The sequence below is a fragment of the Struthio camelus genome, chromosome 2 (assembly GCF_040807025.1).
Source record: "Struthio camelus isolate bStrCam1 chromosome 2, bStrCam1.hap1, whole genome shotgun sequence".
NCBI classification, from domain to species: domain Eukaryota; kingdom Metazoa; phylum Chordata; class Aves; order Struthioniformes; family Struthionidae; genus Struthio; species Struthio camelus.
Genome location: NC_090943.1, coordinates 167221107 through 167245125, shown reverse-complemented (window position 1 = coordinate 167245125; position 24019 = coordinate 167221107). Strand labels below are relative to the sequence as shown.

At 43.3% G+C, this 24019-nt stretch overlaps 1 protein-coding gene across 4 annotated transcripts in view; it reads left to right on the top strand.

Moving 5' to 3' along the window:
• Positions 1-24019, top strand: part of COL22A1 (collagen type XXII alpha 1 chain) — a 237521-nt gene that overhangs the window by 128550 nt on the left and 84952 nt on the right. For all 4 annotated transcript variants that reach the window (XM_068933389.1, XM_068933387.1, XM_068933388.1 and 1 more), the window contains 8 exons: positions 4073-4126; positions 6259-6303; positions 11469-11522; positions 13512-13565; positions 15269-15304; positions 16957-16986; positions 17929-17982; positions 18853-18906. In XM_068933389.1, the coding sequence (XP_068789490.1) occupies positions 4073-4126; positions 6259-6303; positions 11469-11522; positions 13512-13565; positions 15269-15304; positions 16957-16986; positions 17929-17982; positions 18853-18906 (381 nt within the window). The remainder of the gene's footprint in view (positions 1-4072; positions 4127-6258; positions 6304-11468; positions 11523-13511; positions 13566-15268; positions 15305-16956; positions 16987-17928; positions 17983-18852; positions 18907-24019) is intronic.

The following is a 24019-nucleotide window of genomic DNA, read 5'->3' as shown; positions in this document are numbered from 1 at the left end:
TGATAATTTGAAGGGTGAACTAACCATCAATTGAAACTGGTTTCAGTTTCATCTTTATAACCTGGAAAGAAGATGGTGCCTCAGACTGAGAATATATTTCAGTGGCATCATGCACAGCAAGTTCACAAAGGCCTATGAAAGCCACTGCAAGAACAGCATACTGATTGCCTGAATTTATTTACTTCACCCACTTCTGCTCCCATATGCGCAAAGGGACAGTCTTCCGAAAGGTCTTAAAACCCCAAAATCCACTGCCCTACTAGGGGCTGTATTGCCTTCAGCAGCATGAAGAGGTTCAATGTGGAAGTTGCAGGGCAGCATGTTTAGCAGCAGGTGAATGACAGCTGTAAAGTAGGGCTGGGCTGACATGAGAGGGAGTGCTCTGAATATTGTTTTGCCCACTGGTGGGAGTCAGGAGCAGATGCAATTAGTTGGATTCATCAGCCAGAAACGCTGGTCAGCTGAATCTCTTTTATCACATAATACATAAATACATGCTTTCTCTCTGTGCTGCATGTTTTCAAAGAGTGGCATTATAAGCCAGTAGGCTGTATGATACCTCTGTCTCCTGGCGATGTGAAGTTCCTTGCCCTTGCTTGACAAGCTTTCACAAACCAATTTAAACTACATTTACCTATGTAGGGCATGATCCTGCAAAACGCTCCATGTTTCCCACTTAGATTGTCAGACATCTCTAAAACAGAGTGTATAGATCAATGAAGTATTGAGGCATTGTTGATAAATCACTGTCCAGCACTATGGGCTGGGCAGGATAGGTGCTTGATATGACTGAGCATTAGACACAGCCTGACTAGACAATGCCAAGTGTTCAGTGAAGAGCTCTGCTAGTCTCAGCCCCTCAGCTACAGTGGCTAAATATAAAACAGTCATTTGCTTTCACAGTGACTTTTATTTATTTTAACGGGCACACTGGCTGCATGCAATGTCCTTGAGCTGGATTCTGGACTGAGCTATTTTAAGAAACAATTCCGGTTTTGCTGACAGGGCTTTAAAATATAAAATATGGGTCGGCACACTCCTTTACCCCCAGCGTAAAACCCAGCTACCTCACTGGTGTGGAACAGCTTGCACTAAGATGGGTGGGGTTGGCGATCGGAAAGGTCACATCCCCAGTTGCTGCTGTAATGATTGTTTTTTGTCAGATCACTTATCCTTATTTAAAATAGTCAGCAGCAATACAGTGACTTTGAAACCTTGAGGTCCTACCCCAGGCTCCACGGAGAGCTAACTTGCAGTTTCTCTGATCGGTTGGGATGTGGTTCTTCCCGGCTCAATCCATCTTCATTTGCATTGAGCCAGGCAAGAGCAGTGCATGCTCAGTGGTTCAAGGGCTGTCTGCGCACTTCAGGAAATTGAGCCAACTGCTTAACTACTTGGCTAAGGGATTTCCAATCTTTCGCCTCAGTGGCAACTGTCGGCGTGTTTTTTTTTAAGGAGGTGCCAAGCAGTTTTTATGGGCTTCATCAACTGTGTGGTGAAGCTTCCAGTAGAACAACCATGGACACTACAGACTTCTGGTAGTAGCTCTTTAATCCCCAGAGGTACCCTAAATGGATGATAAGTGAGGGTTACAGTATGAAATGTCCTCGGCATCCCATCTCTAGTTTTGCTGCTTGTGCCGCTCAGTGAAATCTCCAGCGGAGACTGTTCCCAGCTCAATGTTTTCAATGTAAAATTGTTTTTTTTTTTTTCCTCATCAAACTCTGTGGGTAAATTTCAGTGGTCACCAAGAAGGAAGTCTGATCTTTCTAGCTACGAGACCATATAAGCAAAGAGCAGCTGTCGAACTAGCCTTGTGCTATTCAAGGTCAGGCCTTCTGATTACAGAAGATCCTGCAGTGATCTGAGATGGCAAGAAATTTCCACTGGTCAATGGAGAAGGCTCCCGCATAAATATGTGAGGCCTGACAGGTTAATTTTGATGAAGTAAATGGCCCAGAAAAAAAGGATTTATTGCAGGTCCTTCACTGTATGGTTAACTTAACAGTTAAAGCTTGAATTTTTGAGACCAAACCCTGGAGTCTGTACAATCCTGCAGCTGATATGCAACCTTTTCTTTCTTTGTTCTGCATCTTTAATAAAAGGTTAAAGAGATTTTTAGTGGCTGTTATTGCTCTGGCACTGAACTGACAGAGATATCTGTACTTGATACAAAAAACAGAGAAAGGGAAAAATTTAAGCCTTTGAAATATAAAGTGTTAGGGTAAGGCTTTCATTTTGACAAATATCCTTATTCCCGTTCGCTTGAGCTGTAGAAGGTCTCATGCTTTACTGGTTTACCAGACATGATCTCAACGCAGGCCTTGAGTGGGATCAGCAAGTCTTCTCATCCAGATAAATCCAGTTTTTCTATCTATAACTTTTGCTGACTTTTATAAGCATGTTTTATATAACGGTATGAGTTGGACTTTGCTGATTTGGACAACTTGAAGCAGGCTTCTATTTCTGTAGGGGTTTTAACTAGACTGTGATAGCGTTATTTTCCTGCAGGCTGGAGGCAGAGATTAAGTGTGTGCCCGCTCTTCTCTGTCTGCCATTGGAGGACTTGCACTGTTTCCTCAGGTACCTAAGGGTGCAGAGACCCCAGAGCAGCCTGTGTTGTCTGTATGTAAACCCACCTCTGATTTGTGTTACTGAGCTTGTGAATCGCCCCGTGAGTTTGTGGCACTGTTTGCTTCCATGCTTAGCGGTGGTTCGGCCACTTTACAATTGTGCTGATAAACTGCTCGTAAGCTTCGGGGCACAATTTCATGTGGCATGTTAGTTTATAAAAAGTAAAATCCTCCCTGGTGGAGAGAGGGGGACAGTTTTAGAATTGCACTGCTTAAAACCGTGATGAAACACTTGCCAATCACAGTCCAGCCAGCCTGCCAGATTTGTGCTTAACGGCCGTTTCAAATGAGATTGTCGTTTGGTCTAAGGCAAATGTAAACAGTGTGCATGACATTACCAACCTCCTGGTCACTGGCGTTTGGACAACAAAGCCCTGTTTCTGCTGAGAGTTCACTGCAAACACACTTTGCATTCTTAATGTTGGGTTTGGGTGTGCTTTTTTTTTTTTTTTTAATACAAAATATCAGTCAATATGAAACCTCATGATCATTTAAGAATAAAATCTTGGTCTGTTTTTGAAGCCTTATCCATTAGGGCATCCTGATACGGGAATTAACCAGAGAGGGGAAAAAGGAAAGTGATGTAAGTAACAAAATAATCAGTGAAGTAGGTGAACTAACACAGCCCACCAAATTCACGTGGCTACCTTGTCAGGCCCAGGCTGTTTCCACAGGATTAGACGGAGGACTGGTAATGTTCTGCTGAGGATCTAGACCATCTTCATATTGTAGGCATGCAGAAAGAGCTCTCTGCCTTCCAGTTAACCCACTACTGGTGTGGGAGCATCTGTGCATAATCAGCTGAAGGACTGCTGAAACAAATCTGATTTTTCTTGTATTTCACTGATTTGAGTTGAAAATTTGGTCTTTTATGCCATAAATATATTAGGAGAATGTAGTTCTGATCTGTTCCTTTTCACCAATTCTTCAAAATAGCTGGCAACACTTGAAGTCTGTTGTTCGTTTACGCTGGCATGTGGCATTTGCTGTGGAATTTGAAGCAGCGTATGCCTGTGTTTTATTCCACTAATGCCATGTTCAGGAGGTAAGACCAAGCCCAGTATGCACAACAGGCAGGGAAATGGCAAAGGAATGCAGCTATTGACATTACCAAAACTTCTGAAACAACCTTTACAGGAACTTGTACGTGTCAGTTTACCTTTATAGGGCAAGGCTGAAAGCAGAATGGTAAAACTATAATGAACTTGACATAACCACTGATGCCTGAGCACTGGGAACACAGGAAAGTGTTTGGGTGTCGCTTTGGGTAAGTAGCTGGAAAGTTGGACAACGTTTTGTGTAGTAGCACTAAGACAGTCAAGAAGCCTCAACAGCCTGCTGTGAGTCAAGGAGGTGCAAGTTTCATTTCTGACTGATTTATTTTATTCTTTTACATGAAACAGTTTCTATTGTTTTACTTTATGTAAATTCCTTACCAGGGGTCTGAAGGAAAACAGGGTCCTCCAGGAATTAAAGGCTACGTAGGAGCACCGGTAAGTCATGACTCTTATTACATTTTGGCAGTCCGGAAACTTTCTCAATTTTTTCAATGAGTCTGCTCACCTCTCTGACTTATTAAGTGGTGTAGGTTATGTCTCACCACTTATCTCTACTATGTTCAAATACTGACGTTTTCCTGGCTTCACTGAGTTTTTTCCGACTTCTTTAAATGAGAACAGACCTCTCACCAGTAGAGAACTGTCTGTAGAAATTACTTGATTACCAAGATAACAACTGAGGATTTTGTGATGTTCCCACTGTAATGCAATTGCTGTGGTTTATGTTGATGCACCATTTGAAGGTTGCTTGAAAGTTTCATCATAACACCAAGCAAAAATGGCACCTCTCAGCAGGTTTCCAGTCGTGTTTTCAAAACTGTCAGGGTATAGCACTTTGAGCTCAGAAGACCATCCTACCTTTAATAAACAGACAGCGAGGCCAAAATAAATTGGATGGCTATCCAGTTAGCATCTCTGTCTTGTGGTCTCATCTTGGTCGTAATGGAGGCAACCTTTAAGTTGGTGTTGTAAAGGCTGGTTGGATTTACTGAGGCTTAATGACCTGACTGTACACCAGTGCACTTCAGCGGCATACCAGACATGCTCGTGCGCTGAAAGATTTCCCCGTGCTGGCCAAGTTCTTGCTTTACAACTTACTACGAAGAGACCCAAAATTTTCAAAACAGCTTGTGCACTTTTGTCTTTGTCCAGGTGCGTGCTGTTTAGCTTAGTCTAAGGCTGAATTGTATTAGGCCTGAAGGATTTGAAATGGATAAGGGGATGGCATTACCTGCCATGCGATAGAGTCTTGTCGTATTAATGAGAAAAATGGACAAAGCTATGAGAATACTTCCTTCCTGTTCCTTGAGTCACTCTTCTGTGTGAGAAGTAAAGCACTCAGTACAGCATTTGTGGTGCGCTGTTGCCGAGCCCCTTATTCATTTCCGTCATCAGACTGGCATTTAGCTTGGGTTGCTGGTGAGTAGCAAGGCTGTAATCATCTGCTCGGTGTACATGAGGGCCCCATAGTTTTTAGTGCATTAAAGGGGTCATATTTTAAACCTCTTCGCATCCACTTTCTGGAAGTGGTGAGATTATTGCTTTGCTGTATGGGAAGTGGTACAGGCTAGGTTTAGGCCATTAGTGATGGACAGAGCTGTGCAGAGTTTGCTCCCCATCATTCGTGGCTTAAAAATCTGACTATCTTAACAGTTAACTAAATCATCCTGTGGACCAAATAAGCCCAGACAGGTAGTCATCATTAGCTCGGAAGTGAACCTCCACAGTAGTGTAAAGCAGACTACAGTTTAAAATACAAATGTGCTAGAATAGGAAATGTTTATGTTGTGGCAGTTTTGGGGAGCTTGCTATCGACTGAGCATGTTTGTCTGATTATAGTCATTAGCTAGTTGCTCAGTTGCTACAATAAAGGTAAAGTACAAGGTATTTCCTGCACCAAGGGAAGGTGAAATCCATGCCTGCTCATTGAGTTAATTGCCTGTGCTATTCTTCAAACTAAACCCCAGCAAATGGGTCTGGTGTGCCTGGAAAGAATTGAATTACACATTTCTCTGAACTCTGGCATTTGATTCAACAGTTCAGAAATGGATTTGGGCTCCCAGGACAGGCGTTATTCAGTGTTTGTGACTTCTCAGAGGTACTTATTGTCTGCCTAGCTACCATATTCAAACCCACCACACACACACATTCTTTCTTCTTGCTCATGCAATAGATTTTTCCGTTGATTTTGTCTTCTACCTAAGTTCCCATTGTTTATAAGCACATGAAAAATACGGAGCAGTGGGTGGTTTCCAGAATGTCTGCTGCTGTGGTGTGTTCCCTATCCTTCCTCATTGCTGCTGGTGGGAGGGACGTTTGTCTGGTGGCGATATAGTATTACAGATGTTCCTGGGCCCACAGGTCACCCCCGCTCTGAGAGTCTGCTTAGACAATGTTTGTGGCTGAGTTTGAGGACTGGCAGCAATGAAAAAGTCCTCAAGGTTAGCTTGAATAGATTGTGCAGACACGACCAGTGATTTGGTGACTAAACCAGCTCCTCCTTAGATGAGCTGACTATGTTTTCTTCTTGGATTAAGTTTTGTAATCTCTTCTGCTGTTATTTCTAGGGTCTACAAGGAGAAAGAGGAGAAAAGGGAACGCGAGGAGACAAGGTATTACTATGACTGGCCGCGTGCTGGGAAAAGCCAGGCTGCTCTTCCTCTTCACCCTTGGCTCTTTAGGTGGGGAGAGCTGCCAGGCTTTGGAGATGGATGATGGGGAGTCTCTGCACTACATTGAGCTTCCCAGTGCTGTGGGGAGTGACCTCCCAGAGGAGGTGCAGATCTGCTGTCTGCTGTGCACATCCTCAACGACTATCTTTTGTGTATAGCTGGGCATGGAGGAGAGAAAAGGAGGATGGAGTGAAGGGATGTCACTGGGGACAACTAGCAGAGTGTTCACACAGCGCACACCACTTGGGAGCTTTCAGTGACCGCTGACCGCTTCTGAACACAGCCTTTCCCCCAACCCACTATCAGTCTCTCACAATATCCAGCTTCTTACATTCCTGTCTTCTCCCATCACTGTAACTCAGTTTTGAATCAGTATCAGGCACTTTATCTGTTAAAGGCTTCACAGAACTGGTGCTGCTCCCCAGTTTTCTGCTCTCTTTTGTCTGGGAATACCTTCTCTGTAGCACAGGACTCTGATTTGATATCAGAACACAGGTGGTTTTGGAACTGCTGGATTAATCAAGTAGTAGTTTGATAGTTTTCTGCCACCCAGAATGACCACAGAAACCACAGCCCTGTACTGAGCGAGAGGAAAGCTGCCTATGGTATTGATAGCATGGAAAGTATCCTCAATCCAATCCAGGCAGCAAAGGCAGCCTTAAGCCTTTAGTGGAAGTTAAAGCAGGCTGTGACTGTTCCAGTTTACAAACCCCTGACAGTGTTTTTGTGCAACAGATAGAAATCACTGAGCGTGATTTTACAGGAAAGAGGCTAAGTGCCTATTATGCTTGGAATAAGGTTTGAAAAGAGAGCTGGGCAGGTACAAATCCTTTCATTACCTCAGTTTGCTCATTGCGTTCAGAGAGATCTCAGATGTGCCTGCACTTCTGATGCAGACCTTCTGACGGTTCCCGGAAGTGCCTGCAAAAATACTTTTTGCTGCCCTCACAAGGAGAAATGGGTGCTGGCTTGGTCCTGTCCTGGCAAGCTGAGGGAGATAGGGCAGAGGTATTCTCTCTGCCTATACAGAGGTGCCCCTTTTCTTGCTTGGGCAAAACAGGTAGTAGAGCATACCCTGCCAGCTCTAAGTAATTTGCCGTGCCAACCAATGGCCTATCTTACTGATGTCCCAAACCAGTTCTGAGACAGGACTGTCTCAGTGCTGACCTGGCAGTTGTGCCTGCGTTGAAGCTGCCTTTAGCGATATCTTGCTATATGTGTTTGTGCAGAGGAGGAAGTTATTAGCTTGCTAACTCGGTCTTTCTCCAGAAGGAGATGGAGAGTGAGAAGAGACCCTGAGGTTTACACCCAGCTTGAACTTACTGGACCAAATGATCAATACATCCTTAGTGTGAGATATAGCATTTTGCTTCACTGTGTGTTGGGGTACCTGTTCCCATCATCTGCTTTGTTGTTTATGATAAAGTAGCCGTGACTGAGTTTCGTATTAGCTCTTCTCACCACTGTGCTAAGTGCTGGATTTTACTTTATCTTCCTCAGGCCTCTGCCTCAGCCCTTTGTGGGACTAGTTCAATGTATTGTGTCTAGCCAGTACCTCAGCTGCTTTTCCTGAGGCAAGGTTGTCTAATCTGCTAGAATATTTGGCTCCCGGAAGAAAATGCATCTTTCTGACATCACCGCGATGGGAGAGGAAGTTGGAGCAGTGAGTGGGCAGACAGCTGACTAAGCTAGACAAAGATTAAAGTATGAAAGAAATGAATTGGGTTTTGTTTCATGATCAGGTTGTACAAAATGTAGTCTCTCCTCTCTTTTTTCTTTTTTTTTTCTCCTTTTTTTCCTGGAACAGCTATATGAGCTGAGATCTCTGCTACAACAATTGCTCTTTGATTTACTGGGCCTTCATGCTGTTCTCACAACGTTCACTGCCATTGCTTTAATTTCTACCAGTCGGGACTACTGTGAAAACAGTGGGCGTTAATGCGGCGGGCCAAATATTTCCTTTTCTGCTCTTCAGTCTGTAACTTGAATACTGACACCTACGCAACCCGTGTTTCAATCTGCCTAAGGGAAAAAGGGCTTCTTATATCTAGCCTGTGCACGGAAACTAATCTATTGGACTAGCACCCTAGTATGACAGAAGACAGAGTATCCTGTAATGCATCTTGCTGTTATATTCGTATACGCTGGGACCTCAAATGACAATGTAGAAGTTTTCTAGTGAGGTTCCCAGGTCTAGTATTACCCGTTATGACTGCACTTTAGGAAAACCACTGCACAGTATGAATGATGGCTATCTCGTGTCCTTTGTCACATCCAGTAGGCTCTCTATAGACCACCTAAACTTCTCACAGGTAAGTGTGCCCTGACTGCCCTGCTACCAAAAGCTGTATAGCAAAGACCTTGATTGTGATACTTGCCGCATCAGTTTGGGCATGTGCAGCAGTTCAACGTGTCATGGTGCACTGATTTTACTATATAAGCACATTACTGTGTAAGCCAGTAAATGCTTGTCAGCTCCTAAGCTGTATTTGAGAAGGCACGCAAGAAGGCGACTGGCCTGGACTGCTGCCAGGTCTGTCTGTGCACTGTGTCCACCATGCCAGGGCCCCACAGACTCTTGGGGAATAGTGTTTTCAACAAATTGTTGCACCTTCTAACTAGTAGAAATCGAAAACAGCACTGAAATTTGTGCATAATTGGGATTTCCCTCAGTTGCTTACAACTCCTGACCGTTTTGTTCCATGGCCGAAAGCAGGAAAAACATTAGAGCACAGAGGAACAGAATCTTGAAATGAACATTTTAGAATAAAACTCTTCTATTGTGTTTTTTTTTGTTTTGTTTTGTTTTAGAAAAATACATTGCTTTCCCTAAATGGCCTTTTTCAAAGAATGAAAAAAAAAAAAAATTAAAATGACAGATTTTTCTGAAGAAGCAACTAGAAGCATAATTCATTTTGGAGCATTTTCAAACAGCTCTGGTGTATACAATTGTATAAATAATACATTTGCCTTTCCCAGTCCCCATTAATAGCAGTAAGAATATTGCCTCTTATTCTCTTTTGGCAGCTAAATCCACATGTGTGAAGTACTCATTGCTGCAGCATATTGATGTTAAAAAGTTCTCTGGAGAATATAGTGGTCATTTTGTCAGCAATTCACCAGACTGCCTACTGAAAGTCTCAAATTGAGGAAACTCACAGTTCAGTCAGACACTGCAAATGTTCTTTTGAGCAATGGTTTTCACAGTTATAAGGAGAATAGATTAGAATGTCCATCACTGGCTTTCTAGTATTTTCTGTGGGTTATAGGTGCCTTAATTCCATTCCTTGGATGCATCATTTTGAAATAACATTTTTGTTTTAAGATGGATTGACTTTTTAAAGGAGGCAAAAGAAAAAATCATTTGATTTGCGGATCGTTTTCTGACTTGCTGAATCAATGTATTTTTTCCAAAGGAGGTAATTAAATCTAAGGCTGTAAGTATTGGTGTGCAGATAATAACTGAGGTCTGAAGTTGGTACTGTGGGTTATTAATCAGAAGTAAAATGGCTGAAACTTTTAAAAATAGAGTGAAACTAACATTTTACTGTCTTGTAGAACACTTATAGAATTGGTTTTTACATGTACATCTGTGTTAGCATTATCAATGTGTATTTAATTGTTTGTATTCAGTAGTATGTGCAGGCTGAAAGCAAAATCAGTGTTCCGTTTTAGAGGTTTAAGAGCTTACACAGTAAGAGAAAATCCCTATTCCAAAGAGCTTTAAGTTAGAGGCTAGAAAGGCAAGGGCCGCAGGCCAGATAGAAAAGTAGACTTCTGCAGGAAGATGTCATTGATCTGCTCATCATTGTTATTACGAACCTGGATGATAAAATACTGGCTATGGTTATTCAGTTTGAGTATGAGACAAAGCTGGGAGGGACTTGGAAGTACAGCAGAGGTCAGGGTCAGAATTCAAAATGATCCTGAAAACAATCCCCTAAAGCATAAGATGGCGTTGAGAAGGGGAAACTGCAAGATGCTGCATGTGTGCAGGAAACTAATTGCACATTGGTGCAGAATGAGAACAGCTGATTAAAGTAGTCGTTCTGCAGAAAGGGGCTGGGGCTTTATGGTAAGGCCGATATCATCCTGGGGTTTAAACAGAAGTGTAGTTTGTAAGGCACGAATTAATCTTTCTGCTTAGAGTTAGTGAGGCCTCAGCTGTGTCCGGTTTGCGAACCAAACTACAGTGAAGATGTGGAAAAATTGGAAAGTTCCCAAATGAGAGCAGCAAAAATGATCAGAAGTCTAAAAAAACGTGACCCGTGAAGAAAAGTAGAAAGAACTGAGGTTGTTTAGTCTAGGGAAGTTTGAAGGGGGAGTTTTGCAAGTCCTGAAATACATAAAAGGCTATAGTAAAGATGAAGAGAACGGTCTGTTCTCTGTGTCCAGGGGGTTAGGGAAAGAAATACTAGTCTGAAACTGCAGCAAGAAGTCAGATTTAGATGAAGAAATATCCACGGGTTGGAAAAATAATGCTTTAGAATAGATTGTCTGTAGAGCTTGGGGACTCTCCCGCTTTGAAGATATATAAGAATGGATTAATTGATTCCCTCAGGTAAAGGGAAAGCAAAGGTGAAAAATCAAAGGTCTTTGTTAACTGGGTAAAAATGAGCTATTGCTGGACTGTGGCTTCATTATTTTTGTAGAGCTCTTTTCAGTGTAGTGTTCTCATTGTGCACTTTGTCCAGCTTACGTGAACCCACTTCAGCAGGCGGTTGGGGGGGGGGTTGCCCACGTAGAAAACCACCACACCACTGTGTCTGGACTCTGAATTCGCATCCCAACTATTTGATGCTAAATTTTCTAGATAGACAAGCTCTAAGAGCTACCGAAGTTAGAGAGGATAAATACTTCCTGCTGACTAAACTCAGTTCGTCTCCTTGTTACTAGACACTCTTAAGCTTTTTTTTTTTTTTTTGGTACAGAGGTGAACTTCTTACGTGCAGAACAGTACCTTAGCCATTTTCACTGTTGGGCTGACTTGAATTGCTCTTCTTTTGCCCTTTCCCTTGGAGCAGAGAGCATGGGTGTCTCTTGCAGCATGGTGACCTAAACGCATTGTATTTGAGTTATAGTGGTTCTTTCTGTTCCTACTTTAGGGAGAACAAGGCCTAGATGGGTTCCCTGGAAAGCCGGGTGCGGAGGGGAAACAGGTACGTGGCAAATACTCTGTGACCAGAGGCTTTTCTTTGAAATGAGTGGAAGCTGACTCTAAAATTGAGACTTATCCCAGCTAGCTGCTGCGTCATGAAAGGACCCCATTTTACTGGTGTTTTTTGGACTCCTTATTTTAAGGATCTGTGTTTGCACGTTTTTTAAAATTGAGATTTGTGTTGTAATATAACACGTATACATGTAAAGGAAATACAAATGCCTTAACCATAATAGGAAAGATGCTTGTCTTAATTTCCGTTAAAGACATATGCAAACACACCTAAAAATTCAGTTGTGTGAGCCTGACTTTTGTAAAAGTGATTTTTCCTGTCACAAAATGAAAGAAGAACAGAATTACATGTTTCGTTTGTTTTCAGTAAGAAAGATTTTGAACTATTAGTGTTTCGCAGCCAAGATGACGCCAGAAAGATGGTCTCTCTTGTTCTTCTGATTGTTTGTAAGAGACCAGCAAGCTTCTGCTGATTAGCTAAATAACACTTTATCTGCCTGTCGGAAAGCTACTATCCTTAGATCCCGTAAGACTGTTTTCATTACTCTAGGAACTACACCTAATGAGAGGCAACACTCCCAAAGACCTATTTAGACCTGGTCTAAATAGCAAAGGGTGGAGTAAGAAGCAGAGGCTAAAAAGTGATGTGACTTAACCAAAAGTCGTGCAGCTCATCATTGCCAGCCTTGAGCCTGAAGCCTATAATTCCAGACTCCTATGTTTGCTAGCCCTTGCTGTTTCCCTCTTTGGAAAGGCCTGTTTGGAGGTGTGCTTTTGAGTCTGCAAACGTGGAGGAGGCATGCTGCCTCCTTGGGACAAGTTGTCTCCAGTTTTTCAATTCAGCTGCTCGCGCGGACGAAGCAGAGGGCTGCCTGGGTCTAAGCCGAACGTGTCCGCAAAGCGCGACAGCCGTGTACTGCCCAAACGCCGCCTTCTCTTTTGGCAGCCAGGGTTTCGATTTGATTTTACTGGGAAGTAATTTTGCTTCCATATCAGACGTATCTGTTCTATTTAGATGGCAAGTTATATATAGTGTCATTAGCAGTCTTAGTCTTTGTTAAAGGTACGCCTTCCTCTCTGGGAGGTGGTGTAGGTTCCAGTGCGCTAAATTTTGTTCTGCTTCTCCGTGGGAGATTTGACAGTTAACCGTCGCTTTCTGTCTCCTCTGCTCCTCAGCCATGTACCCTATGCCATGAACTATTTTTTCTAGTTAGTGTTTATCACTGTCCTTATAAGATGGAAACGTTTTCCTCTGTTGGATACAGCACTGGAATCTCAATGAACTATGTACGCTGTGCCCATTACATTGTTTACAGGACTAGTTTATTCTTGCAGTAAGTGTGGATGAAGTGAGAAATTGCAGAGGGATGCGAAGGTGGATGCTGATTGTTTACTACTTCTAAGAAACAATTTCTCCAAGTGACACTCCATTATAGAAGCTGGGTTATTCTGAAGTTTTTCTGCCTTTTTCATGTCTAGCAGAGAGCGAATCTTCATGCCTGAATTTTATCCTAGATTTTGTCTTTGACGCTGATGTACTCCCTGAACTACAGCCCTTCTCAACTGGCTGAAATTGCATTGCTGCTGTTGTGCCTGTTGTGGCATTGCCATCCTTATCCCCCTTTCTTGCTACAAAGTAGGGCCCAAAGGAGCTGTGTGTGTTATATCAGCTCCTGCCCCAGCGCAATGAGACGTAATCATTTCTGCTGTTGATATCCAAATCTGCAGCCGTATGCTGCACCAGAACTTTGAGGTGAATTCCAGTCGATGACCTGGAGTAGGCAGAACAAAAGTTTTCCCTCTGTCCTTTAACCAAGGCCTTTTGCGCATAAAAGCGTTAATTGCTGCAAATTCTATATTAAGACTTGATTTGTTTTTTGCAAGAATACCAGGATTGTGGGAGACTTGACCAGTTTCCCTGCACAATGGTGTCAGCTCTAAGGAGGCAAATCCTAATGCACGGTTCACCTGTTTGCAGGGCCCTGCTGGCAGCCCAGGCCCTCCAGGTGCCAGTGGGAGCAAAGGAGAAAAGGTGAGCTGGGAAGGGGTGCATGGGAGGGGGTTGGAGACAAGATTATGAATTCCTCCTTGGGCTCCCACTTCTGGAAATGGCAGTGATGTTGGCCTAATATGTCTCTCGTTTGTGTGTATGTGAGGCTTTTATGTATAGAAATGAACTGACTTAGTGATGTTGCTTTAATCTGGAATGGGTATGAGGGAGAGGTACATCAGGCCTGTTTATAGCTCCTCTGTTGTTGGATTTAAACTTGTTGATAGGAGTAGAAAGAAGTAGAGAGTAGTTTGGCCCAGAAACTCTTCAGTTAAGAAAGGTGAATAGAAATATCAGCAGGTCAGCAAGAGTTCATGTGGAGGCTGGTTCTCTCACACAGCTGATGTACAACTGACTCTAAAAATGTCAATCAAATGAGAGTCACAGCCCTGCCCTCTTACCTGCCTAATAATTATTCACTGCTGTTGCCAGGCATTTTTACCTTGGTATTTTACAGACAGTTATTAAAGCTTCCAGGGCAGCCTTATCTTCCCCTGCTCCAGCTGACATTGTGGTTTTGATATTTCCTACCTACTTATTTGATGTTAAAGGAAAGATGTGTACAAGTTTGGATTTGCTTTCTCCTTTTCTCCAAGAATGCAGAGATCAGAAGCAAATCACTGTATTTCACTTTACCTTTCCGCTCAAATTCCAGTGGTATAGATGAGGTTTCAAAAGCACCTACAAGCAGGGCACGTTTACTGAGGTGACAAAAGGTAGAAAGATCTCTTTGTGCACTGGGATGTATGAAGTAGAGAGCAGTCGTGAGTCCAAAACGCTTTGTCCCTGTCCCTGAAGTGGCTGCATTTGGCCCTTTGAAAGATGTTTAGCACCTTGTTCCCATTGCTTTTTTGTGTAGCTGACGTTTGTGTCTCTTTAGTTCTTCTGCCATAGCATAGACTCTCAGTAGAATAAATAATAAATAGTAATTAAACTTCTTTCCTTAAGAGAGAGAGCATGAAAGATGCATTAGGTCATTCAGGTTGCTACGTGAGTAAGGAAGAAATAGAAAGTGTGTGAAAGGAAGCTACATGATAATTTTTGCATCAGTGCACACCTAAAGCAAAGGAGATACCTTCTGGAGGCTTAGTCTTACAGCATAATAAGTAGTGGGCAGTGCTGGAGATGCGTGTGCTACAACGAATTGATAGACTGGAAGGCAATAAATCATGCATTGTACCTGTAGTATCTCTGTGTCCTGCAATCACTTGCAGCATGACTGTAGTGTAAAACAGCTTGGGGAAAATGGCATCATTTCTTGCTTTTTTTTTTTTCCTGCAAGGAATTTTTGCATGTGTGCTTGCTAACAAACAAAAGCATGTTGGCCCCTGACTTTCAGTCCTGCAGATGCTGCTAGGGATCTGAGCATCAAGCAGGTTTCTTTGTGTGATATGTGTACACCAGTTATAAGATTTCTGAAGCTCAAATTTAATGTTATGGATCCTACACATCATTCATTTTGATCAAGAAATGCTGTTGAAATCAATGTGTAGCATCAGAGTGAAACAGAAGGCAATCATTTCCTGCATTTATACACCTACAGAATAGAGAAAATTGAGTTAAATGTGATTGCATGTTCGTATCTATTAATTCTGGAATGGTATAGAAAATAAGAATGTATGACAGCAGTTGAAAACTGTATTGGAAGCTTTCTTTGTTGTAATGTCTTTTGTATTTGCTTACAGGGTGAGCCAGGGCTCCCAGGACTGCCAGGCACTTCTGTAAGTTTGTTTGTTTATTTCCTAAACTTTAACAAACATGATGAGCTTTATTGCATGAGAAGAGAAGGTGGACACTGGGGATGAGAGGGGTCTATTAAGTGAGAGATGTTCTTAAATAGATTTTCAAACAAAGTGAAGTTTAAAACAGTGAAGATTTCTGAAGAAGGAATTTCTTTTATTCCAACGTGGAGATGCACTTGCCACAATCCTGGGAGATTTTGAAATGTGAAGATTGGGACTTGAAGGGACAAAGGAAGTGTTTACCTAGGGTGTTTCAGAGTGAGCAGTGCCGTGACATGACTCACTGTCTTCCAGGACAGTCGCTGGGCTGATTCCCAGCCAGCTTTGGAAAGTAGAGACTGTGGAAGTTAAAAAAGCAAACGAAAATTCAGAATGGAGTTGAACTACTGAGTCCCTTTATCATGGGTGGGATTTGAAAATTGAGAGGATGGAAGAAAGCAGCTTCTAATCAGGGGAGATCATCTTCCCTGGGTGCCTTGTATCTGGAAAAAGTCATAGTGGAGCATGAGACAATGCAGAGCTGATGTGCTGAAATTAGGAAGGCTGTGATGAAATAGCAAACGGAGAAAATAGGGAGGGCTGCGTTTTTCCTTTGACACAAGTTTTACATGCCTCTGTGCATCCCTCTGCCATCAGCAGAACCTTCAGAGGCCGCAGTGGTGTCGCTAGAAGGGGGATATGGTCATGCAGATCTTAGTATCCTCTGTGTGAAGAGATCTTCTGCAAACGGAAGATGATTTGCTGGAAAGTATATGGCAAGGAGGTCTAGAATTGAGTTCTGCAGTTGGGAACTATCCCTCTTACTTTCCAAAAAAAAGGGTTAAAATTGGAAGACAACAATGTATGGCACTCTTGGTGGAAGGCATTAGAGAGACATTAAGACCGGTAACGTTAACTAGAGCGCTGTGCCAAAGAACTGAGCGAGAAGCTTCTTGGTTATCGTGTGGAAGGCAGCAGGCAGTTTTGTTACTCAGAAAGTGTTAGAAACCAAGCAAGGAGAAAGAGAGAGCTCTCAGAAGGCCTCTTTGGGTAGGAGCATTTTTACTGTCTCTTGTGAAAATAGTGAAGCGGCAGTAGTTGCCAACAGGTTTTGAAAGATACTCATAAAACCTGGAAATGAGCAACGCCTTGTCCTAAAGCGCACTGAAGGTTTCAGAAGGCGAGTGACGAACAGGCTGAAAGACTGACAGCTGTCAGTCTTGTTTACGATGGCTTACGTCGAGGACCCGAAGGAAGGTCTGGATTTTGCGTCATCTCTGAAGTTGGCCCGTTATTTTTATGATGCTTTCTCCATTTAACAGAACTATATTGTTTAAAATAAAGCAAGAGCCAGGGAACTTACCAACTTATTTTTACAGAGGAGGTAATGAATTAAGTTCCTGCTGTTTATACAGCCACACATACATGTTAATCACTTTATGGGCAGCTGGGTGAGCAAGCCTCTAGTCAGTCCGAGCTGTTCAAGTAAGTATGCCGCAGCCTACAATAGGATTTGAGGAGCTGTGGCGGTTAGCATGTATACTGGGGGAATGGGGAGGAGAGAAAGCTAGACTTTGTGGGACAGTTGCACCCTGGCACTTCTGTGTTGTCTTTCCTCTTTTTCTCTTTTGTGACTCTGTGTTCCATTGCAGGTACATACTGAAGGCATAAAAGGAGAGCGGGTAAGAGTGATTCAATATTTATGCTTCAGTTATGAGGATGCTTTTACAGAGTTCAACTGCCTGTTAGGTCAGATTTTGCTTTAAAGTGCTGTTTCAAAATTAAGATTGCAAAGTTTAGGAAGCATTGTCAGGACATCAGGAAGCAAGCTTTCCTACTTACAGTGGAACGAATAAATGGGGAAGGAAAGAGGATAATGTCCTTCCAGTTTGCAGTGAATCTAACATGAATGAAAAGTGTAAATTGGGAAGAGTCAGCTACCTAGAACAATTCTTTAAATCCAGGCAAGTGTTAATGGAAAAGTGAAACTGTATTTGAGTTTTATGCTGCGCTTATCTCCGTACAGGAGTGCTTGAACAAAGAAAGGACACTAGTTCCTCCAATCTCTTAATTTTTATATAAAAAAAAAACCACGATATGAATACTAACATTTATATTTTGAATTTGTGTGTAATTATATTAAACTAAAACATAAATGATATCTATCATATACGTGATACCTTGAAGCCCTTCACAGCTGGACTGGTCCTGGAGGAGCCAGGACATAATAGCGCAGGAAATACCTGTGGAAGCTGTTTTTTCAAGAGCTACCATCCTCCTCTTCTCCAGCACTGAATCCCAACCCACAGTGTTTTCCTGGAATAACCAAGATAACCTAGTGCCTTTGGTAGAGTTATTATTACCTTTGAGAAACAAAGAGTCAGTTATGGATAAACGCCTTCTGTGCATGGGTGGATTGAGCTGTATACAGTCTAATAAATGCTGATAACTACAGTAGCCCCAGGATTAAAGAGAAAACCAGCTGGTCTCTGCATTGGCTCTTTGGGACCTATAAGGAAAAGGGTCATATCGGTCCTGTACAGATGACCAGCACAAATGCTGCACCTGCATAATTTTTTATTCAGCTATTGTAACACTTTTCTCTTTATTTTATTTTTTTGTAGGGAGAGCCTGGACCACGAGGACCACAGGGCCAGCCTGGACTTACTGGACCTCCAGTGAGTTGTTTTTCCTCACTACTTACAAATCCCAGAAGCTTAAATTCAAACTAGTCTGAGGGATATATGCAAAGTCTTATGCAGTGTTCAGGCACTAAGGGTTTAGATGAGGCCTTTAACCTACTGTTTTCTTCATGGATCAGAGACTTTGCCTCAAGGCCGTTGTCATGCAGAAGCTGTTTGTTTCCTATTTCTAACTTCATGAGGGGCTGAATGGCATTCAGCGCATCTCAGAGAGAGACACTGGTGACTTGCAGGCCATCATGTAATGAAGTGCAGAGAACAGCTGCTACAAAAGGAATTGGCCTTATTCTACAAGGTCCTCGCTAAAAAATTGCACAGATGAGCAGTAAAAGAGAGGAGTATGTGCGTATGCGTCTCAACGGGAAATATATCACATTTTTTTACAACAGTTTAGGCACAGTGACATTCTTACTTTTGGCTTAATTGCAGCTTCTTCTAGTTATATTTTATAATGCAACCCTATCAGGAAATCTCACTTAAAACTATCACTGATGCCTCGTTTTCACATAGCACGTATGTTCTCAGTTCTCATTTGTTTATTGTATTACACTGTTGATTTGATTGGGTTCTGTTAAATTAATGGCATCATGAAGAGGCATTACAGAGTTAAATCTGGCTTTAATTATGTAATCTAACTACAGTTGCGTACTCTGAATTTCATCAGGGCATTACCACTTTTCTCTATCCTGTTTTCTTATTCTTTTCTGCTCACAGGACATCTTTATCAGGTGGGACCAATCTAGGCAGCCATACATAACAGTAGCACAGAAGGGTTAGGGAGTGGTTATATACTTCATTAGGTTTTCCTGCTCAGTTAATTTACTAAAAATATTTTCACTTTTAAAGGGAGTGGCTGGTCCAGAAGGCAAGCCTGGACTCCCTGGTTTACCAGGTCAAAGGGTGAGTTGAAATTTTTATTTAAAGTAAATCTCAGTAGGTTGTGGACAGCTTTATGCAACAGGGATTGGCACTTTGACCCATTTGACATATACTTTTCGGCTTTATTTTCTATTTATTTAAGCACCCTTCAGGCCTGCATCCTTTCTTCTAGAGCTTCTTTATGGCCCAACAACTCTCAGTATTCCACAGATTTTGCATTCCCCTGTGGGTTCCTGGAAAAGTTTCTTTCATGGCATTGCCTCTCCTGTCTTTGTGTCTACTCCTCGATGCTGAGAAGGCTGTTGCTCCTCTTCGCTGTGTAGACTCTTTGGATCCATATTAATATTCATGATTCTGTGAGGTCAAAATAATGGATGCCTTATTCCTCACTGGTGTGTATCTTTGAAAGAGATGCTGTTGTCCATGAAAATGGTATCTGGTAGAAATTAATTTAGATAGAAGAGCACATATAAATATCCCTTTGTGCCATATTTCTTGGTAAAAAATATTTCTCGGTATTTCTTGGAACGTAAAATCCTATAAATCTCCTACCTCCTAAAAGTTATCTATGAACTTGTTGAGTCTTCTAAGCCAGTGCACAAAATCACCTTACTTTGACAGGAAAACAGGTCTGAAGATTCTTAAGAGTGCATTAATTCTTAAAAATGCAAGAACAGAGTTCAATTTTGTTGCTAGTGGAATTGGTATCTAAACATGAACGAATTTTATCCAGGGTAAGGTAGGACTCTGTATCTAATTGTGTAGAGCCAATAGTAAGATGGACTGATTGAAAGTTCATATAAATGCTGTTGTCCAGCAAGTTAAATAAATGGAAATACAGTTGGAATACATGATGAGGCCATTCTATTTTGTCTGATCTGTGCTCCAGCAGAAGCTCTCAGAAAATACTGCTTTGCCATTCTCCAGAAGGAGCTCAGGTAAGTTGTTATTGTTTAAAGAGGAAAAAAAGGGAGAGGAGGTGGTCTTTGTAGTCTAGAGCTATATCTTAAAACATTCAGGTACTGATCAAATGTAATTTCATAGTGGGTCTGCCCCTATAATGCTTTGAGCCTGCCTTTTCTTGCTGTCCCAATCATTTGAAGAGCATCTTGTTAGACCACAGGTGAAAAGGATGGAGGTGAGATCCATGTTTAACCTTTCTGGAGACAGTCACTTGAGTCTCAGTATGACTGTTAGAGGAGTTACGTTTTTATGTAGTCACAGAGGCTTGGCCATCATCCATAGTGGAGATCGTGGGAGGTGAGGGGTGCCTGTAATGCCTTGCACTTGAGTCAGCACAAGTGCCATTAAAGCGTGGATGGGAGAGCTACCTGTGAGTGTGGAAGGGCTATGGGCAAAGGACAATAAAGGGAAGAAATATATTTCTTGGTAGGTGGTTTTCTAGAGGCTTTCAGTTAAGTCACATGGCATTGAATTGAACTGTAAGCTTGGCTTTTAGTGATCTTCTTGGGAAGGTGATACAGAGTCTTGTGTTAACGTCACAGTGGAAAAGGGCATTTGCTTACTTTCTTGTACTTTTCCAGTCTTTGGAAAATATCACCTTGCCTCCTTAACGAATAACTGTGCTGCGCTTTACTTATGAGTTGACAAGTTCTGAATTGTCCTGATTTTAAAGCCTGCTGTGAAACGTTGTTTCCTGAATAAGATTAATACACAGTATTAGCTGGGTAAAGGACAATGATCTGTCAGGGTCTGTGACAGGACACAAAATGCTCCTACTAATGATCATTTGATTACAGATGTCATTTGATACATACTGTGTTTGAACGTTTCCCTAGACTCTGCTGTGTCTAGCTAGTTAGACTTTTCCTAAGGGTCTTTATTAGTCATCAGGCATCTGATGAATGGATTAGATAGTGGTGGATAGATATTTTTTCTTTAATTAAAGGCAATTAGTCAGTGACTGTGAACATCGGAGATGAACAAAGCCCTAGGCTTGGTGGATCTACGTGGATATCCTACAGAAATGGGAGAGGTAGTAGATTAGCAGATACTACCCATTCACCATTAGTACAGCTCTTGCCAAAATACAGACATAAATCTAGACATTAATTACCATCTCATATAAATTTGGTTGCAAAAAACAAATATTTCTCTAAACATTCTTGAATGTTAAAATACAGGCATAGGAATCCTTTCAAAGCTTGGCTGAATTTTAAATGATTGGGTGTGAGGTTTTGGATTGTATTGAGGTCCACCTATGGGCGGATGATGAGTGAGTCGAGAGCTTATGGGTAAGGATTAAAGGGCAGACTAACGTGGGTGACACTGTTGTGGGTGTTAGCTACAGACAACCTGATCAGGAAGAGGAAGTAGATGAGGCCTTCCACAGACAGCTGGAAGTAGCCTCACAATCACAGGCCCTGATTCTCATGGGGAACGTCAACCACGCTGATATTTGCTGGAGGAAAAACACAGCAAAGCACAAACAATCCAGGAGGTTTCTGGAGATCACTGGTGATAACTTTCTGACGCAGGTGATGGAGGAGCCAAGAGAGAGAAATGTGCCACTGGACCTTGTACTGGCAAACAAGGAAGGTCTGGTTGGAGGAGATATGAACGTTGGGGGCAGCCTTGGCTGCAATGACTGTGAGATGGTGGAGTTCAGGATCTTGTGAGGAGGGAGCAGGGCAAAAAATTATGATTGCAACCCTGGACTTCAGGAGAGCTAACTTTGGCCTCGTCAGCATCCTACTTGGAAGAATCTCAAGGGATAGGGCCCTAGAAGGAAGAGAGGCCCAAGATAACTGGTTAATATTCAAGGATCACTTCCTCCAGGCTCAAGAGCAGTGCATCCCTATAAGCAAATGTCAAGTAAAGGGGGCAGGAGACCTCCATAGATGACCAAGGAGCTCCTGGCAAAACAGAAGCTTCCAGAGGGGATGGAAGAAGGGACAGACCAGTTGGGAGGAATATAGGGACATTATTTGAGTATGCGGGGATGCGACAAGGAAGGCCAAGGCCCAGCTGGAGTTTAATCTGGCCGGGGATGTCAAGGACAGCAAGGCTTCTTCAAATGCATCAATAACAGAAGGAAGTCTAGGGAAAATGTGTGCCCACTACTGAATGGAGTGGGTGCCCTGGTGATGAAGGATACATGGAAGAGATACTGAATGCTGCCTTTGCTTCATCTTTACTGCTGAGGCCAGCACTCAAGGATCCCAGACCCTGGAGACAAGAGAGAACGTCTGGAGAAAGGAAGACTTTCTGTTGGTGGAGAAGGATTGGGTTAGGGATTATTTAGGCAAACTTTACACCTACAAGTCCATGGGTCCTGATGGGATGCACCATGAGTGCTGAGGGAGCTGGTGGACGTCATTGCTAGGCCACTCTCCCTCATCTTGGAAAGGTCCTGGACAACAGGAGAGGTGCCTGAGGACTGGAAGAAAGCAAACGTCTCCCAAGTCTTCCAAAAGGGCAAGAAGGAGGAGCCAGGAAACTACAGGCCTGTCAGCCTCATCTCCATCCCGGGAAAGGTGATGGAACAGCTCCTCCTGGAGGTCATCACTAAGCACATGGAGGACAAGAAGGTGATCAGGAGTAGTCAGCATGGAGTCATCAAAGGGAAATCATGCTTGACCAGTCTTATAGCCCTCTATGATGGGATGTCTGGCTGGGTAGAGGAGGGGAGAGCAGGGGATGTTGTCTCCCTGGACTTCAGCAAGGCTTTGGACACTATCTCCCATCACATCCTCCTAGGTAAGCTCAGGAAGTGTGGGCTAGATGAGTGGACGGTGAGGTGGATTGAGACCTGGCTGGCTGGCCGAGCTCAGAGAGTTGTGATCAGCAATGCAGAGTCAAGTTGGAGGCCTGTGGCTAGTGGTGTCCCCCAGGGGTCAGTGCTGGGTCCAGTCTTGTTCAACGTATTCACTGATGACCTGGAGGAAGGGACAGAGTGCACCCTCAGCAAGTTTGCTGATGATCCTAAACTGGGGGGAGAGGCTGACACACCAGCAGGCTGTGCTGCCATTCAGAGGGACCTGGACAGGGAGGAACCTCCTGAAGTTCAACAAAGGCAAGTGCAGGGTCCTGCACCTAGGCAGGAATAACCCCCTGCACCAGGACAGGCTGGGGGTTGACCTGCTGGAAAGCAGCTCTGCCGAGAAGGACCTGGGAGTCCTGGTGGTCATGTTGTCCATGAGCCAGCAGCGTGGCTTTGTGGCCAAGAAGGCCACTGGTATTCTGGGATGCAGCCTTGCCAGCAGGTGGAGGGAGGTGATCCTGTCCCTCTACTGAGCCCTGGTGAGGCCACATCTGGAGTACTGTGTCCAGTTCTGGGCTCCGCAGTACAAGAGAGATCTGGAGTTCCTGGAGCGAGTCCAGCGAAGGGCCACTAAGGGACTGGAGCATCTCTCCTGCGAGGAAAGGCTGAGGGAGCTGAGACTGTTCAGCCTGGAGAGGAGAAGCCTGAAGGGGAGGGGATCTGATCAGTGTATGCATGTATCTGAAAGGAAGGTGTCAAGAGGATGGGGCCAGACTCTTTTCCGTGGTGCCCAGCAACAGGACAAGAGGCAACGGGCACAAACTGAAACACAGGAAGCTCCATCTGAACCTGAGAAAAAACTTCTTTCCTGTGAGGGTGACAGAGCATTGGAACGGGTTGCCCAGAGAGGTAGTGGAGTCTCCTTCGCTGGAGATATTCAAAACCCGTCTGGATGTGATCCTGGGCAATATGCTCTAGAGGTCCCTGCTTGAGGAGGGGGCTTGGACTAGATGATCTCCAGAGGTCCCTTCCAACTTCAACCGTTCTGGGAGTCTGTGAAGATGCTTGACATGCCACTTGACCTCCGTATCTGTTGTAACGAGGGGCAGGACTGTACAGTACAAATACACGAACATCCCAAACAACCAGGGCAATGGTGTGAACACAAATTTGTTTAATATTGAGCATGTTCCGTGGCAGTTTTGGATCGGGCCAACTACTTGTCTCCCGGAAATATCTTGGCATGGTATGGGAGACTGTGTCCAGTAGGAAGGATGGGTGAGGCCATCCTCTGTTGTGGGAAGGAGAGTTTAGCTGTATGAACACAAGGCCCCCTGTGCCATTTTTACATGGAGCCCTGGCCTGCCTTGTGTACTAGCCTTCTTGACTGCGGCAAGGACAGAATTGCAG